At 51.8% G+C, this 17,596-nt stretch overlaps 1 protein-coding gene across 1 annotated transcript in view; it reads right to left on the reverse strand.

The window, feature by feature from the left end:
• Positions 1-7,055: 7,055 nt before the first annotated feature.
• aars2 (alanyl-tRNA synthetase 2, mitochondrial (putative)) overlaps positions 7,056-17,596 on the reverse strand; it is a 102,926-nt gene continuing 92,385 nt past the window's right edge. The window contains exons 20-23 of the mRNA XM_078542817.1: positions 15,023-15,106; positions 11,868-11,978; positions 8,137-8,818; positions 7,056-7,926 (exon numbers count right to left, since the gene is read on the reverse strand). Coding sequence (XP_078398943.1) covers positions 8,654-8,818; positions 11,868-11,978; positions 15,023-15,106 — 360 coding nt within the window. The 3' untranslated portion in view covers positions 7,056-7,926; positions 8,137-8,653. The remainder of the gene's footprint in view (positions 7,927-8,136; positions 8,819-11,867; positions 11,979-15,022; positions 15,107-17,596) is intronic.

Here is a 17,596-nt window from a genome sequence, read left to right on the forward strand (position 1 = left end):
CAGCTACAATGCTGGCATCTAAGCGGCTATGTGGAAAATTGCCCAGGTATGTCTTGTACACAAAATGCAGGGCAAATCCAACCCGGCCAATTACAGCCCCTTCAGCCCACTTTCGATCATCAGTAAAGTGATGGAAGGGGTCATCAACAGTGCTATCAAGCAGCACTTGTTTAGCAATAACTTGCAGTGATGCCCAGTTTGGGTTCTGCCAGGTTCAAACATGGATAAAAGAGCTGAATTCCCGAAGTGAGGTGAGAGTGACTGCCCTCGACATCAAGGTCACATTTGACCAAGTGTGGCATCAAGGAGTCCTAGCAAAACTGGAGTCAATGGGAATCAGGGGGAAAACTCTCTGCTGGTTGGGGTCATACCTAGCACAAAAGGAGGTGGTTGTGGTTGTTGGAGGTCAGTCACCTCAGCTCCAGGACATCATTGCAGGAATCCCTCAGGGTAGTGTCCTCAACCCAACCATCTTCAGCTGCTTCATCAATGACCTTCCTTCCATCATAAGGTCAGGAGTGGGAATGTTTGTTGATGATTGCACAATGTTCAACACCATTCGCGACTCCTCAGATACTGAAGCAGTCCTTGTCCAAATGCAGCAAGACCTGGACAATATCCAGGCTCGGGCTGATAAGCGGCAAGTAACATTCACGCACACCAGTGCCAGGCAATGATCATCTCCAACAAGAGTGAATCTAACCATCGCCCCTTGACGTTCAATGGCACTACCATCACTGAATCCCAAACTATCAACATCCCGAGGGTTACCATTGACCAGAAACTGAACTGGACTAGCTATATAAATACAGTGGTGATAAGAGCAGGTCAGAGGCTAGGAATAGTGTGATGAGTAACTCACCTCCTGACTCCCCAAAGCCTTTCCACCACCTACAAGGCACAAGTCAGGAGTGTGATGGAATACTCCCCATTTGCCTGGATTAGTGCAGCTCCCACAACACTCAAGGAGCTGGACACTGTCCAGGATAAGGCAGCCCAGTTGATTGGCACCACATCCAAAAACATTCACTCCCTCCACTACTGATGCACAGTAGCAGCAGTGTATACCACCTACAAGATGCACTGCAGGAATTCACCAAGGCGCCTTACACAGCACCTTTCAAACCCACAACCACTACCATCTAGAAGGACAAGGGCAGCAGATAGATGGGAACACCACCACCTGGAAGTTCCCCTCCAAATCACTCACCATCCTGACTTGGAAATATATCACCGTTCCTTCACTATCGCTGGGCCAAAATCCTGGAACTTCCTAACAGCACTGTGGGTGTACCCACACCACATGGACTGCAGCGTTTCACAATGGCAGCTCACCACCACCTTCTGAAGGTCAATTAGGGATGAGCAATAAATGCTGGCGCAGCCAACGAAGTCCATATCCCGTGAATGAGTAAAAAACAGCCAACGGTCATGGTCCATATCGATACTAACAACATAGGTAAAAAGAGGGATGAGGTCCTGCAAGCCGAATATAGGGAGCTAGGAAATAAATGAAAAAGCAGGACCTCAAAGGTAATAATCTCAGGATTACTCCCAGTGCCACGCGCTAGCGAGATCAGGAATAGGAAAATAGACCAGATGAACGCATGGCTGCAGAGATGGTGTGGGAGGGAGGGGTTTAGATTCCTGAGGCATTAGGACCGATTCTGGGGAAGATGGGACCTGTATAAGCTGGACAGGTTTTAACCCAGCAGGACCGGGACCAATATCCTCGCTGGGGTATTCGCTCGTACTGTGGGGGAGAGTTTAAACCAGAGTGGCAGAGGGATGGGAACCTGAGTGGGGATACTCAAGGGAAGAAGGATAGAAATGAAAGACAGAAAAATGAAAAGCAAATAGGGCCATAGTACACAAAAGATGTGTAAAAAGACAATGCTAAAGACACAGTATCTGAATGCACTGAGCAATCGCAATAAGGTAGACAAATTAACGGCGCAAATAGATGTAAACAGGTACGATATGATTGTGATTACAGAAACATGGCTGCAGGGTGACCAAGGCTGGGAACTGAATATCCAAGGGTATTCAATATTTAGGGAGGACAGGCAAAAAGGAAAAGAAGGTGGCATGGTATTGTTAGAAGGGTGAAATCAGTGCAATAGTGACAGAGGATATTAGCTCAGAAAATCTAGATGTAGAATCAATCTGGGTGGAGCTAAGAAGCAACAAGAGGCAGAAAACATTCGTGGGAGTTGTCCATAGGCCTCCAAGCAGTCGTGGTAAGGTAGGGGACAGTATTAAACAGGAAATTAGAGATGCATGTAACAAGGGTGCTACAGTAATCATGGGTGACTTCAATCAACATATGTGCTAAGCAAACCAAATTAACAATAATACCATGGCGGATGAATTCCTAGAGTGTGTGAGAGATGGTTTTTTAGACCAGTACGTTGAGGAACCACCTAGGGAGCAGGCTATCCTAGATTAGGTTTTGTGCAATGAGAAGGGGTTAATTAATAACCTTGTTGTGCGGGGTACTTTGGGGAACAGTGACCATAACATGTTCTTCATTAGGTTGGAAAGTGAAGTAGTCTAATCTGAAACTAGGGTCCTAAGTCTAAACAAAGGAAACTTTGAAGGTACGAGGAGTGAGTGGATTGGGGAACTTCATTAAAAGGCATGACAGTGGATAGGCAATGGCTAATATTTAGGGAACAAATGCATACACTGCAATAGTTATATATACCTTTCTGGCGCAAAAACACAACTGGAAAAGTGGCCAAACCATGGCTAACAAAATAAATTAAGGATAGTATTAGATCCAAAGAGGAGTCATATAAAGTTGCTATAAAAAGTAGCAAGCTTGAGGATTGGGAGCAGTTTAGAATTCAGCAAAGGAGGACCAAGAGATTGATTAAGAGGGGAAAGATAGAATATGAGAGTAAACTTGCAAGGAACATAAAAGAGGACTGTAAAAGCATCTGTAAGTGTGTAAGAAAAAGATTGGCAAAGACAAATGTAGGTCCCTTACAGTCTGAAATGGGAGAATTTATAATAGAGAACAAGGAAATAACAGCAATTAACCAACTACTTTAGTTCTATCTTCATGGAGGAAGGCACAAATAACTTCCCAGAAATACCAGGTAATTGAGGGTTTAGTGAGAATGAGGAATTGAAGGAAATTACTATTACTGAAAAAAAAAGGAGTGCTGGAGAAATTAATGGGACTGAAAGCCGATAAATCCCCAGGGCCTGATAATCTACATCCCAGGGTACTAAAGGAGGTGGCCATGGAAATAGTCAGCTTCCAAAATTCTGTAGATTGGAGGGTAGCAAATGTAACCACACCATTAAAAAAAAGGAGGGAGGGAAAAAACAGGGAATTACAGACCACTTAGCCAAACATCAGTGGTAGGGAAAGTACTAGAGGATGTGATAACACGACACTTAGAAAATATTAACAGGATGAGACTAAGTCAACATGGATTTATGAAAGGAAAATCATGTTTGACAAGATACAGGAGTTTTTTGAAGACATAATTAGCAGAATAGAAAAGGGAGAACCAGTGGATGTGGTATATTTGGATTTTCAGAAAGCTTTTGATAAAGTCCCACCATTACATTTTCCCTCCCTCCTAACCACACTAAGAGGTTAGTGTGTAAAATTAAAGCACATGAGACTGGGGGTAATATATTGGCATGGATTGAGAATTCATTAGCAGAAAGGAAACAGAGTAGGAATAAACGGACCTTTTTCAGAACAGCAGGCGATGACTAGTCGGGTACCGCAGGGATCAGTGTTTGGGCTCCAGCTATTCACAATGTATATCAATGATTTGGATGAGGGAACCAAATGTAATATTTCCAAGTTCGCTGACGACGCAAAACTAGGTGGGAATGTGAGTGGTGAGGAGGATGTTAAAAGGCTTCAAGACGATTTAGACAAGTTGCGTGAATGGGCAAATACATGGCAGATGCAGTATAACATGGATAAGTGTGAAATTATCCACTTTGGTAGGAAAAACACAATGACAGAGTATTATTTAAATGGTGATAGATTGGGAAATAATGATGTACAAAGGGACCTGGCTGTCCTTGTACACCAGTCACTGAAAGCAAGCATGCAGGTGCAGCAAGCAGTTAAATGGTATGTTGGTCTTCATTGCGAAAGGACTTGAGCACAGGAGCAAGGATGTCTTACTGCAGCTGTACAGGGCCTTGGTGAGACCACACCTGGAGTATTGTGTGGAGTTTTGGTCTCCTTACCTAAGAAAGGATATACTTGCCACAGAGGGAGTGCAGCGAAGGTTCACCAGACCAGGGATGGCAGGATTATCCTGAGGAGAGACTGGGCCGACTAAGCCTATATTCACTGGAGTTTAGAAGAATGAGAGGGGAATTCATTGAAACGTATAAAATTCTGACAGGGATGGACAGACTGGATGCAGGGATGATGTCTCCTCTGGCAGGGTGGGGGGGGGTGGAAGGCGTCTAGAACAAGGGTCACAGTCTCAGGATACAGGATAGACCATTTAGGACTGAGATGAGGAGAAACTTCTTCACTCAAGAGGCTGGTGAACCTATGGAATGCTCTACCACAGAAGGCTGTGGAGGCCAAGTCACTGAACATATTTAAGGAGGAAATAAATAGATTTCTAGACTCCAAAGGCATCAAGGGAGAGAGTGGGAGTACGGCGTTGAGATAGAGGATCAGCACGGCGTTGAGATAGAGGATCAGCCATGATCATAATGGAAGCAAATGGGCATATTAGTGAGAGGCAGCATGGTTTTGTGAAGGGGAGATCGTATCTCATTAACTTGATCGAGTTTTTTGAGAAAGTGACAAAGATGATCGACGATGGAAGGGCAGTGGATGTTATATACATGGATTTCAGTAAGCCTTTGACAAGGTCCCTCATGGCAGACTGGTACAGAAGGTAAAGTCGCACGGGATCAGGGGTGAGCTGGCAAGATGGATACAGAATTGGCTTGGTCATAGAAGACAGAGGGTAGCAGTGGAAAGGTGCTTTTCTGAATGGAGAGCTGTGACTAGTGGAGTTCCGCAGGGATCAGTGCTGGGACCTTAGATGTTTGTAGTATACATAAATGATTTGGAAGAAAATGTAACTGGGCTAATTAGTAAGTTTGCAGACGACACTAAGGTTGGAGGAGTTGCAGATAGTGAAGAGGATTGTCAAAGGATACAACGGGATATAGATCGGTTGGAGACTTGGGCGGAGAAATGGCAGATGGAGTTTAATCCGGACAAATGCGAGGTAATGCTTTTTGGAAGGTCTAATACAGGCAGGAATTATACAGTAAATGGCAGAACCCTTAAGTGCATTGACGGGCAGAGGGATCTGGGTGTACAGGTCCACAGGTCACTGAAAGTGGCAACGCAGGTGGATAAGGTAGTCAGGAAGGCATATGGCATGCTTGCCTTCATTGGCAGGGGTATTGAGTATAAAAGCTGGGAAGTCATGCTGCAGTTGTATAGAACCTTGGTTAGGCCACACTTGGAATATTGCATGCAATTCTGGTCGCTACATTACCAGAAGGATATGGAGGCGTTGGAGAGGGTGCAGAGGAGGTTTACCAGGATGATGCCTGGTCTGGAGGTTATTAGCTATGAGGAGAGGTTGGAGAAACTCGGATTGTTCTCACTAGAGCGACGGAGATTGAGGGGCGACTTGATAGAAGTTTACAAAATTATGAGTGGCATGGACAGAGCAGATAGTCAGAAGCTTTTTCCCAGGGTGGAAGAGTCAATTACTAGGGGACATAGATTTAAGGTGAGAGGAGAAAACTATAGAGGAGATGTGCGGGGCAAGTTTTTTACGCAGAGGGTAGTGAGTGTCTGGAATTCGCTGCCAGAGGAGGTGGTGGAAGCAGGTACGATAGTGGTGTTTAAGAGGCAGCTTGACAAGTACATGAATAGGATGGGAATAGAGGGATACGGATCCTGGAAGTGCAAAATGTTTTAGTTGACGGGCAATATGATCGGCGCAGGCTTGGAGAGCCGAAGGGCCTGTTCCTGTGCTGTACTTTTCTTTGTTCTTTGTTCTAATGAATGATGGAGCAGGCTTGAAGGGCCAAATGGCCTCCTCCTGCTCCTATTTTCTATGTTTCTAAATGTGGCTGCCCATTTGCACATAGCAAGGTTCCAGAAACCTGTTTGAGGCCATTGGCCTAGCACCCTGGGGAGATTTGCCTCTTTATCAGTGTTAAATATACAATTTAAAGAAAACAGAGGGGGTGAGAGCAATTCCACAGAACTGACACTGTCAAAACAGGGTTAAAACCAAGGCTAAAGTTCTTTAAAAAAGCTTCTCTCTCACTACTGAGACTTGGGGGGGGTGGGGCAGGGAGAAACTTCTTGGTTTTGCTAAAGGCAGGAAAAGCTTAAAATACTGAGAAAATAAAGGCTTTTGGTTCCTGCCATTGTTTAGTATCTCCCATAAAGAACATACCACTATGAGAATGTGGCATGAACCAGGCAACTTGATGTCCTTCCCTCTGCATAATTCCATGTTTGAATCTCCAATCAGCTCTTGTCACAGTAGTGAAACAACCAGTATTATCCCTCATCATTCATCTTGACTTTGCCAACAACTACACTATCCTCTTCCACTGCTTCTCTGTTGACCAGTGGGACAGCCCTCACAATTCTACACATCACTATCACGGATGTCTAGCTCATGCACTATTATCTCTGGAGAGCTAGCCTAAGCACTCCTACAAAATAATTTAGACATTGATATATTTCACTGTTTCTTCAATCAGGTTTCGGCACCTTCTGTTATCCAGCTTCAGTGAGGATCCCTCACTGGATTCCATTCTTAACATTTTGAATAGTAACCAGTGAATGACTTTTCTTCTCATTCACACACCATTACCTCTGGAATCCACCAGCCCCCTCCTCTTTTCCATATCATCCAAAGAAATGAGGTCATTTTCCAATTGTATTCTGACAACAAGCTGAACCTCGTAAGTTGGTGCTTTTCTTTTGGAGAGAGCAGAGGGGATAGGCAGCAGTGACTGATCCAGTGAACATTCATAAATGAATAATCACTTGAGAAAGCTTTTGAGCGATCTTCAGTTTAGCAAACATATGTTTATACAGGCATACAAGCTATTTCTCAAAGGTGATTGAGAAGTTCTACAAAAATCTCAAGAGACACAAGGTGATGGAATCCTTTTTGAATATTGTCCATAGTTGTCATTCAAATGCACATAGTCAAAACAGAGTACAGGACAGCCCACTTGTACATTGTTGCCTGTTACTAAATGGACACAACAGTGATGAAGCTGTTGATGATAATAGCAGCTTCAGGCAACAATTTATTAAGTCTGCTGCCTCAGTATCAGCAAATTCACCCCAAAAGGGACAGCAGCGGAATTAAATATAATTCATTTTTAATGTCTCTTCACAGGGACGAGCCAACTCCACACGGGAAACAGACTCCCAATTCAAATAATCAGTCACTACACGAGATTCTGGAGAATGAGTGTATAAGCAAACTGTCCTTAAGCTCAGTCCCTGCCTCGACCCAATGCTTATACAAGAGCTCTTTCCAGCAGGAGCTGCCAGTTAGCAGTGGAAGTAGGAACCTTAGTTTATCCCCTCAATAACTCAGGGTGCTGAGAGCCCTGACTAAGAAGGATTTAATTTCAGCAGTTAGTTCACCAGAGATAGTGATTTCAGTCCAGTTACGGACTGTATTCAATCAGCAGCACTGAAGGCCACAATATTTACAGGACTGGGCTTTGTATCAAAGCCCAATCACTGCTTATGACTTCAAACAAAACAAAAGTTGGTTTTCACATGAATAGGTCAAAAGATGCACATCTTTGGGTCTGACTGTTGAATTTGACTCTCTCAGGAATTGACCTCCCATTAGGTCATTTTAGTCCTGGATACACCCACCTCTGCCAACCATCTCCCTTCTCAGACAGCCAGCCTACCTCCTGTACAAAAACAGAATTACCTGGAAAAACTCAGCAGGTCTGGAAGCATCGGCGGAGAAGAAAAGAGTTGACGTTTCGAGTCCTCATGACCCTTCAGCAGGTCAACTCTTTTCTTCTCCGCTGATGCTGCCAGACATGCTGAGTTTTTCCAGGTAATTCTGTTTTTGTTTTGGATTTCCAGCATCTGCAGTAGTTTTTTGTTTCTACCTCCTGTAGCTCAATTGAACAACTGACCTGAGACAGTGAAAGAAACTCCATGGCCAGGACACTCTGTAAACACGTTAAAAAACACTACAGGACAATGCTCTGCACAAACTGACAGCCAGAGTGTAGCGTAAGGTCAGGGCCCCATTTCACCAACCTCAGCGAGATTTATCACAGAACTGGAACAACATTTGACTGTCTCCCTCGCTGCTCTGGTAGCCAGTTACTCAACAAACACTGGCAGATATCACAAAGCTTCCTTCACTAAAACGTGGGATCCATGGACAGGTGAGAGCAGAACACTGTCCTGGAAGGGAGGGGAAGCATCAACAGCCCCAACAATGGGTCAAGACTATAATAAAAACAGAAAATGCTGGAAAAAACTCAGCAGATCTGGCAGTGTCTGTGGAGAGAGAAAGAGAGTTAACGTTTCAAGTCCAAATGATTTTTTCAGAGCTGGGGGTCCAGACTCCTCCCCCAGTAGTTCTAAACATCTTGGCACGAATTTCAGGCTCCGTTTTTACATTTTACTTCTTGCGTATTCTGTGGCTGATTTTATAATTTCTTCCAGGTTGGAGCTACTTCCCATTCCCTTAGCGACAATGTCAGAGCCTCCAGCCTTTCCACCCATCTGTCCACAGACAGCGAGGGCCCAGTCTGCCGCAGAAAGGCTGCTCACCAACTTCTAGCAAGAGAAAGAGAGCACATGAGGAGGGGAGGAAGACACCTTGAAACAGGGGCATGAGAGAGAAGGGTAGGGAGGAGTGGGAGAGAGGGTGGGGGTGATGAGGGAGAGGCAGGAGTGATGAGTGTAGCGCAGTGCTTCCTAAACTTTCCTCTGGTGTGGCCCATTTTGATTCCCCAGGCTTTGCATGACCACAGAGTGAAAATCTGGAGGAGGTTTGAGACTTGTTGAGCAGCAGGGAGTGGCTTTCAGCTGCTGGGGCTGGGGCTGAGCGTGGTGGGAATCAGGCCTCAAAGGTCTGTCTGTTAGGCCACACCCAGCGTTAGGAAAGAAATGCGAGGATTTAAAGGGACCCTGCAGCTGTTGGCATTCAATCTGAGCTCCAGAGTGGTCATTGCTGCCTCAAAGCTGGTAACCCCACTGCTGGGGGAATGGGTGAAGGGTCTGATCACTGGAGGGGAGGAATGAACAGTCTAGTCACCTGGTGAGGGAGGGGCCATCACTGATCATGTTGGGGGAAGGGCTACCCCTGTGATGTCAGTTGGGGGCACTGTGGCTACCCCTGTGATGTCAGTGGAGGGCACGGGGATAACCCCTGTGATGTCAGTTGGGGGCACTGGGGCTACCCCTGTGATGTCAGTTGGGGGCACGGGGATAACCCCTGTGATGTCAGTTGGGGGCACTGGGGCTAACCCTGTGATGTCAGTTGGGGGCACTAGGGGTAACCCTGTGATGTCAGTTGGGGGCACGGGGATAACCCCTGTGATGTCAGTTGGGGGCACTGGGGCTAACCCTGTGATGTCAGTTGGGGGCACTAGGGGTAACCCTGTGATGTTAGTTGGGGGCACTAGGGGTAACCCTGTGATGTCAGTTGGGGGCACTAGGGGTAACCCTGTGATGTCAGTTGGAGGCACTAGGGGTAACCCTGTGATGTCAGTTGAGGGCACGGGGATAACCCCTGTGATGTCAATTGGGGGCACTGGGGCTACCCCTGTGATGTCAGTTGGGGGCACTAGGGGTAACCCTGTGATGTCAGTTGGGGGCACTAGGGGTAACCCTGTGATGTCAGTTGAGGGCACGGGGATAACCCCTGTGATGTCAGTTGGGGGCACTGGGTGTAACCCTGTGATGTCAGTTGGAGGCACTAGGGGTAACCCTGTGATGTCAGTTGGGGGCACGGGGATAACCCCTGTGATGTCAGTTGGGGGCACTGGGGCTAACCCTGTGATGTCAGTTGGGGGCACTAGGGGTAACCCTGTGATGTTAGTTGGGGGCACTAGGGGTAACCCTGTGATGTCAGTTGGGGGCACTAGGGGTAACCCTGTGATGTCAGTTGGAGGCACTAGGGGTAACCCTGTGATGTCAGTTGAGGGCACGGGGATAACCCCTGTGATGTCAGTTGGGGGCACTGGGGCTACCCCTGTGATGTCAGTTGGGGGCACTAGGGGTAACCCTGTGATGTCAGTTGGGGGCACTAGGGGTAACCCTGTGATGTCAGTTGAGGGCACGGGGATAACCCCTGTGATGTCAGTTGGGGGCACTGGGTGTAACCCTGTGATGTCAGTTGGAGGCATTAGGGGTAACCCTGTGATGTCAGTTGGGGGCACTAGGGGTAACCCTGTGATGTCAGTTGGGGGCACTAGGGGTAACCCTGTGATGTCAGTTGGGGGCACGGGGGCTACCCCTGTGATGTCAGTTGGGGGCATGGGGGTAACCCTGCGATGTCAGTTAGAGGTGGGTATCTCTGTGATGTCAGTTAGAGTTGGGTATCTCTGTGATGTCAGCTGGAGTTGGGTATCTCTGTGATGTCAGTTAGAGGTGGGTATCTCTGTAATGTTAGTTAGAGGTGGGTATCTCTGTAATGTTAGTTAGAGTTGGGTATCTCAGTGATGTCAGTTAGAGGTGGTTATCTCCATGATGTCAGTTAGAGTTGGGTATCTCTGTGATGTCAGTTAGAGTTGGGTATCTCTGTGATGTCAGTTAGAGTTGGGTATCTCTGTGATGTCAGTTAGTGGTGGGTATCTCTGTGATGTCAGCTGGAGTTGGGTATCTCTGTGATGTCAGTTAGAGGTGGGTATCTCTGTGATGTCAGTTAGAGGTGGGTATCTCTGTGATGTCAGTTAGAGGTGGGTATCGCTGTGATGTCAGTTAGAGTTGGGTATCTCTGTGATGTCAGTTAGAGGTGGGTATCTCCGTGATGTCAGTTAGAGGTGGGTATCTCTGTGATGTCAGCTGGAGTTGGGTATCTCTGTGATGTCAGTTAGAGGTGGTATCTCTGTGATGTCAGTTAGAGTTGGGTATCTCCGTGATGTCAGTTAGAGGTGGGTATCTCTGTGATGTCAGTTAGAGTTGGGTATCTCTGTGATGTCAGTTAGAGTTGGGTATCTCCGTGATGTCAGTTAGAGTTGGGTATCTCTGTGATGTCAGTTAGAGGTGGTTATCCCTGTGATGTCAGTTAGAGGTGGGTATCTCTGTGATGTCAGTTAGAGGTGGGTATCTCCGTGATGTCAGTTAGAGGTGGGTATCTCTGTGATGTCAGTTAGAGTTGGGTATCTCTGTGATGTCAGTTAGAGGTGGTTATCCCTGTGATGTCAGTTAGAGGTGGGTATCTCTGTGATGTCAGTTAGAGGTGGGTATCGCTGTGATGTCAGTTAGAGTTGGGTATCTCTGTGATGTCAGTTAGAGATGGGTATCTCCGTGATGTCAGCTGGAGTTGGGTATCTCTGTGATGTCAGTTAGAGTTGGGTATCTCCGTGATGTCAGTTAGAGGTGGGCATCTCTGTGATGTCAGTTAGAGTTAGGTATCTCTGTGATGTCAGCTGGAGTTGGGTATCTCTGTGATGTCAGTTAGAGTTGGGTATCTCTGTGATGTCAGTTAGAGGTGGGTATCTCTGTGATGTCAGCTGGAGTTGGGAATCTCTGTGATGTCAGTTAGAGTTGGGAATCTCTGTGATGTCAGTTAGAGTTGGGTATCTCTGTGATGTCAGTTAGAGTTTGGGTACCATCTCTGATGTCAGCTGGAGGTGGGGCTACCCGTGATGTCACTCACCTTTGGGACCTGACACGCACACAAGACCTTTCCAGAATCTTGCTGGCTCAGGAGCATTACGGACGAGTGAGGCATTTTCTCACAGATTTGATTCACCATTTTCATTAGAATCTGTACAAGAGTGAAAACAGGAATTAGGAACAGAGGAGGCAGTGGGAGTGGAGAGGAGGGGCCTGGTGGGTGGGAGGGGGACCAGTGGAAAGGGGGTGCAGGGGGCCCGTGGAGGGGGACCGGGCAAGGAGGCTGGTGGGACAGGCAGGGAGGGGAGGGGATGGTGCTCTGGGCAGGGAAAGGAGGGGCCGGGTGAGCGGGCAGGGAGAGGAGGGGGCTGGCGGGTGGATGGGAGTGGAGAGGGCCAGCGGGTGGATGGGGGATGAAGGGGCCGGCGGGTGGATGGGAGAGGAAGGGGCCGGCGGGTGGATGGGAGAGGAAGGGGCTGGCGGGTGGATGGGAGAGAAAGGGGCCGGCGGGTGGATGGGAGAGGAAGTGGCCGGTGGATGGATGGGAGAGGAGGGGGCCGGCGGGTGGATGGGAGAGGAAGGGGCCGGCAGGTGGATGGGAGAGGAAGGGGCCGGTGAGTGGATGGGAGAAGAAGGGGCCGGTGGGTGGATGGGAGAGGAAGGGGCCGGTGGGTGGATGGGAGAGGAGGGGGCCGGTGGGTGGATGGGAGTGGGGGGGGGCCGGTGGGTGCATGGGAGAGGAGGGGTCCGGTGGCTGGATGGGGAGAGGAGGGGGCCGGCGGGTGGATGGGGAGAGGACGGGGTCGGTGGGTGGATGGGAGACGAGGGGGTCGGTGGGTGGATGGGAGAGGAAGGGGCCGGCGGGTGGATGGGAGAGGAAGGGGCCGGTGGGTGGATGGGGAGAGGAGGGGGCCGGTGGGTGGATGGGAGTGGGGGGGGTCGGTGGGTGGATGGGAGTGGGGGGGGTCGGTGGGTGGATGTGGAGAGGAGGGGGCCGGCGGGTGGATGGGAGAGGAGGGGGCCGGCGGGTGGATGGGAGAGGAGGGGGCCGGCGGGTGGATGGGAGAGGAGGGGGCCGGTGGGTGGATGGGAGAGGAAGGCGCCGGCGGGTGGATGGGAGAGGAAGGGGCCGGCAGGTGGATGGGAGAGGAGGGGGCCGGCGGGTGGATGGGAGAGGAAGGGGCCGGCAGGTGGATGGGAGAGGAAGGGGCCGGTGAGTGGATGGGAGAAGAAGGGGCCGGTGGGTGGATGGGAGAGGAAGGGGCCGGTGGGTGGATGGGAGAGGAGGGGGCCGGTGGGTGGATGGGAGTGGGGGGGGGCCGGTGGGTGCATGGGAGAGGAGGGGTCCGGTGGCTGGATGGGGAGAGGAGGGGGCCGGCGGGTGGATGGGGAGAGGACGGGGTCGGTGGGTGGATGGGAGACGAGGGGGTCGGTGGGTGGATGGGAGAGGAAGGGGCCGGCGGGTGGATGGGAGAGGAAGGGGCCGGTGGGTGGATGGGGAGAGGAGGGGGCCGGTGGGTGGATGGGAGTGGGGGGGGTCGGTGGGTGGATGGGAGTGGGGGGGGTCGGTGGGTGGATGGGAGTGGGGGGGGTCGGTGGGTGGATGTGGAGAGGAGGGGGCTGGCGGGTGGATGGGAGAGGAAGTGGCCGGTGGCTGGATGGGAGAGGAGGGGGCCGGCGGGTGGATGGGAGAGGAGGGGGCCGGCGGGTGGATGGGAGAGGAAGTGGCCGGTGGCTGGATGGGAGAGGAGGGGGCCGGCGGGTGGATGGGAGAGGAGGGGGCCGGTGGGTGGATGGGAGAGGAAGGCGCCGGCGGGTGGATGGGAGAGGAGGGGGCCGGCGGGTGGATGGGAGAGGAGGGGGCCGGCGGGTGGATGGGAGTGGGGGGGGTCGGGGTGGGTGGATGGGAGAGGAGGGGGCCGGCGGGTGGATGGGAGAGGAAGGCGCCGGCGGGTGGATGGGAGAGGAGGGGGCCGGCGGGTGGATGGGAGAGGAAGTGGCCGGTGGCTGGATGGGAGAGGAGGGGGCCGGCGGGTGGATGGGAGAGGAGGGGGCCGGTGGGTGGATGGGAGAGGAAGGCGCCGGCGGGTGGATGGGAGAGGAGGGGGCCGGCGGGTGGATGGAGAGGAGGGGGCCGGCGGGTGGATGGGAGTGGGGGGGTCGGTGGGTGGATGGGAGAGGAGGGGGCCGGCGGGTGGATGGGAGAGGAAGGCGCCGGCGGGTGGATGGGAGAGGAGGGGGCCGGCGGGTGGATGGGAGAGGAAGGCGCCGGCGGGTGGATGGGAGAGGAGGGGGCCGGCGGGTGGATGGGAGAGGAAGGCGCCGGCGGGTGGATGGGAGAGGAGGGGGCCGGTGGGTGGATGGGAGAGGAAGGCGCCGGCGGGTGGATGGGAGAGGAGGGGGCCGGTGGGTGGATGGGAGAGGAAGGCGCCGGCGGGTGGATGGGAGAGGAGGGGGCCGGTGGGTGGATGGGAGAGGAAGGCGCCGGCGGGTGGATGGGAGAGGAGGGGGCCGGTGGGTGGATGGGAGAGGAAGGCGCTGGCGGGTGGATGGGAGAGGAGGGGGCCGGTGGGTGGATGGGAGAGGAGGGGGCCGGCGGGTGGATGGGAGAGGAAGGCGCCGGTGGGTGGATGGGAGAGGAAGGCGCCGGCGGGTGGATGGGAGAGGAGGGGGCCGGTGGGTGGATGGGAGAGGAAGGCGCCGGCGGGTGGATGGGAGAGGAGGGGGCCGGTGGGTGGATGGGAGAGGAAGGCGCCGGCGGGTGGATGGGAGAGGAGGGGGCCGGTGGGTGGATGGGAGAGGAAGGCGCCGGCGGGTGGATGGGAGAGGAGGGGGCCGGTGGGTGGATGGGAGAGGAGGGGCCGGCGGGTGGATGGGAGAGGAAGGCGCTGGCGGGTGGATGGGAGAGGAGGGGGCCGGTGGGTGGATGGGAGAGGAGGGGGCCGGTGGGTGGATGGGAGAGGGGGGGCCGGCGGGTGGATGGGAGAGGAGGGGGCCGGCGGGTGGATGGGAGAGGAGGGGGCCGGCGGGTGGATGGGAGAGGAAGGCGCCGGCGGGTGGATGGGAGAGGAAGGCGCCGGTGGGTTGACGGGATTGGGGGGCCGGTGGGTGGATGGGAATTGGGGGGGGGGGGTCAGTTACAGGTTAGGAGTCAGGCTGTGGGAGGGAGGGAGACAGAGGAACAGATTAACTTACCGAGATCGATTGGACAGGAAAAGTATCCACAACCAACCCCTGATCCAATCGATTCTCCAGGAAAAGCCGCACATTCTCAGCAGCCTGGAAATAGCAAGTACACGATCAGTGTCAGACTGAGTTCAGGAAGGGCCTGTCTGTCCCAGGCTCCGGCCACACAATGCTACACGCCTCTCTCCTCTCATACTCATACCCCTCTCCTCATCTCCTCCCACACGCACCCTTCTACTCTCCCCCTCCCACACATACCCCTCTCCTCATCTCCTCTCCTGCACATACCCATCTCCTCATCTCCTCCCACACGCACCCTTCTACTCTCCCCCTCCCACACATACCCCTCTCCTCATCTCCTCCCACACGCACCCTTCTACTCTCCCCCTCCCCACACATACCCCTCTCCTCATCTCCTCTCCTACACGTACCCATCTCCTCTCCCACACATACCCATCTCCTCATCTCCTCTCCGGCACATACCCATCTCCTCATCTCCTCTCCTACACATACCCATCTCCTCATCTCCTCTCCTATACATACACATCTCCCCATCTCCTCTCCTGCACATACCCATCTCCTCATCTCCTCTCCTGCACATACCCATCTCCTCATCTCCTCTCCTACACATACCCATCTCCTCATCTCCTCTCCTACACATACCCATCTCCTCATCTCCTCTCCTACACATACCCATCTCCTCATCTCCTCTCCTATACATACACATCTCCCCATCTCCTCTCCTGCACATACCCATCTCCTCATCTCCTCTCCTGCACATACCCATCTCCTCATCTCCTCTCCTACACATACCCATCTCCTCATCTCCTCTCCTACACATACCCATCTCCTCATCTCCTCTCCTACACATACCCATCTCCTCATCTCCTCTCCTATACATACACATCTCCCCATCTCCTCTCCTGCACATACCCATCTCCTCATCTCCTCTCCTGCACATACCCATCTCATCATCTCCTCTCCTGCACATACCCATCTCCTCATCTCCTCTCCTGCACATACCCATCTCATCATCTCCTCTCCTACACATACCCATCTCCTCATCTCCTCTCCTGCACATACCCATCTCCTCATCTCCTCTCCTGCACATACCCATCTCATCATCTCCTCTCCTACACATACCCATCTCCTCATCTCCTCTCCTGCACATACCCATCTCCTCATCTCCTCTCCTACACATACCCATCTCCTCATCTCCTCTCCTACACATACCCATCTCCTCATCTCCTCTCCTACACATACCCCTCTCCTCATCTCCTCCCACACGCACCCTTCTACTCTCCCCCTCCCACACATACCCCTCTCCTCATCTCCTCCCACACGCACCCTTCTACTCTCCCCCCTCCCACACATACCCATCTCCTCATCTCCTCTCCTGCACATACCCATCTCCTCATCTCCTCTCCTGCACATACCCATCTCCTCACCTACACATACCCATCTCCTCACCTACACATACCCATCTCCTCACCTACACATACCCATCTCCTCACCTACACATACCCATCTCCTCACCTACACATACCCATCTCCTCACCTACACATACCCATCTCCTCATCTCCTCTCCTACACATACCCATCTCCTCTCCGACACATACCCATCTCATCTCCTCTCCTACACATACCCATCTCCTCATCTCCTCTCCTACACATACCCATCTCCTTATCTCCTCTCCTACACATACCCATCTCCTCACCTACACATACCCATCTCCTCACCTACACATACCCATCTCCTCAACTACACATACCCATCTCCTCACCTACACATACCCATCTCATCTCCTCTCCTACACGTACCCATCTCCTCATCTCCTCTCCTACACACACCCATCTCCTCATCTCCTCTCCTATACATACACATCTCCCCATCTCCTCTCCTACACATACCCATCTCCTCATCTCCTCTCCTACACAAAACCATCTCCTCATCTCCTCTCCTACACAAAACCATCTCCTCATTTCCTCTCCTACACATACCCATCTCCTCTCCTACACATACCCCTCTCATCTCCTCTCCTACACATACCCATCTCATCATCTCCTCTCCTACACATACCCATCTCCTCATCTCCTCTCCTACACATACCCATCTCCTCATCTCCTCTCCTACACATAGCCATCTCATCTCCTCTCCTACACATACCCATCTCCTCACCTACACATACCCATCTCATCTCCTCTCCTACACGTACCCATCTCCTCATCTCCTCTCCTACACACACCCATCTCCTCATCTCCTCTCCTATACATACACATCTCCCCATCTCCTCTCCTACACATACCCAACTCCTCATCTCCTCTCCTACACAAAACCATCTCCTCATCTCCTCTCCTACACAAAACCATCTCCTCATTTCCTCTCCTACACATACCCATCTCCTCTCCTACACATACCCCTCTCATCTCCTCTCCTACACATACCCATCTCATCATCTCCTCTCCTACACATACCCATCCATCATCTCCTCTCCTACACATACCCATCTCCTCATCTCCTCTCCTACACATAGCCATCTCATCTCCTCTCCTACACATACCCATCTCATCATCTCCTCCCC

Source organism: Cetorhinus maximus, chromosome 5 (genome assembly GCF_964194155.1).
Source record: "Cetorhinus maximus chromosome 5, sCetMax3.hap1.1, whole genome shotgun sequence".
NCBI lineage: Eukaryota > Metazoa > Chordata > Chondrichthyes > Lamniformes > Cetorhinidae > Cetorhinus > Cetorhinus maximus.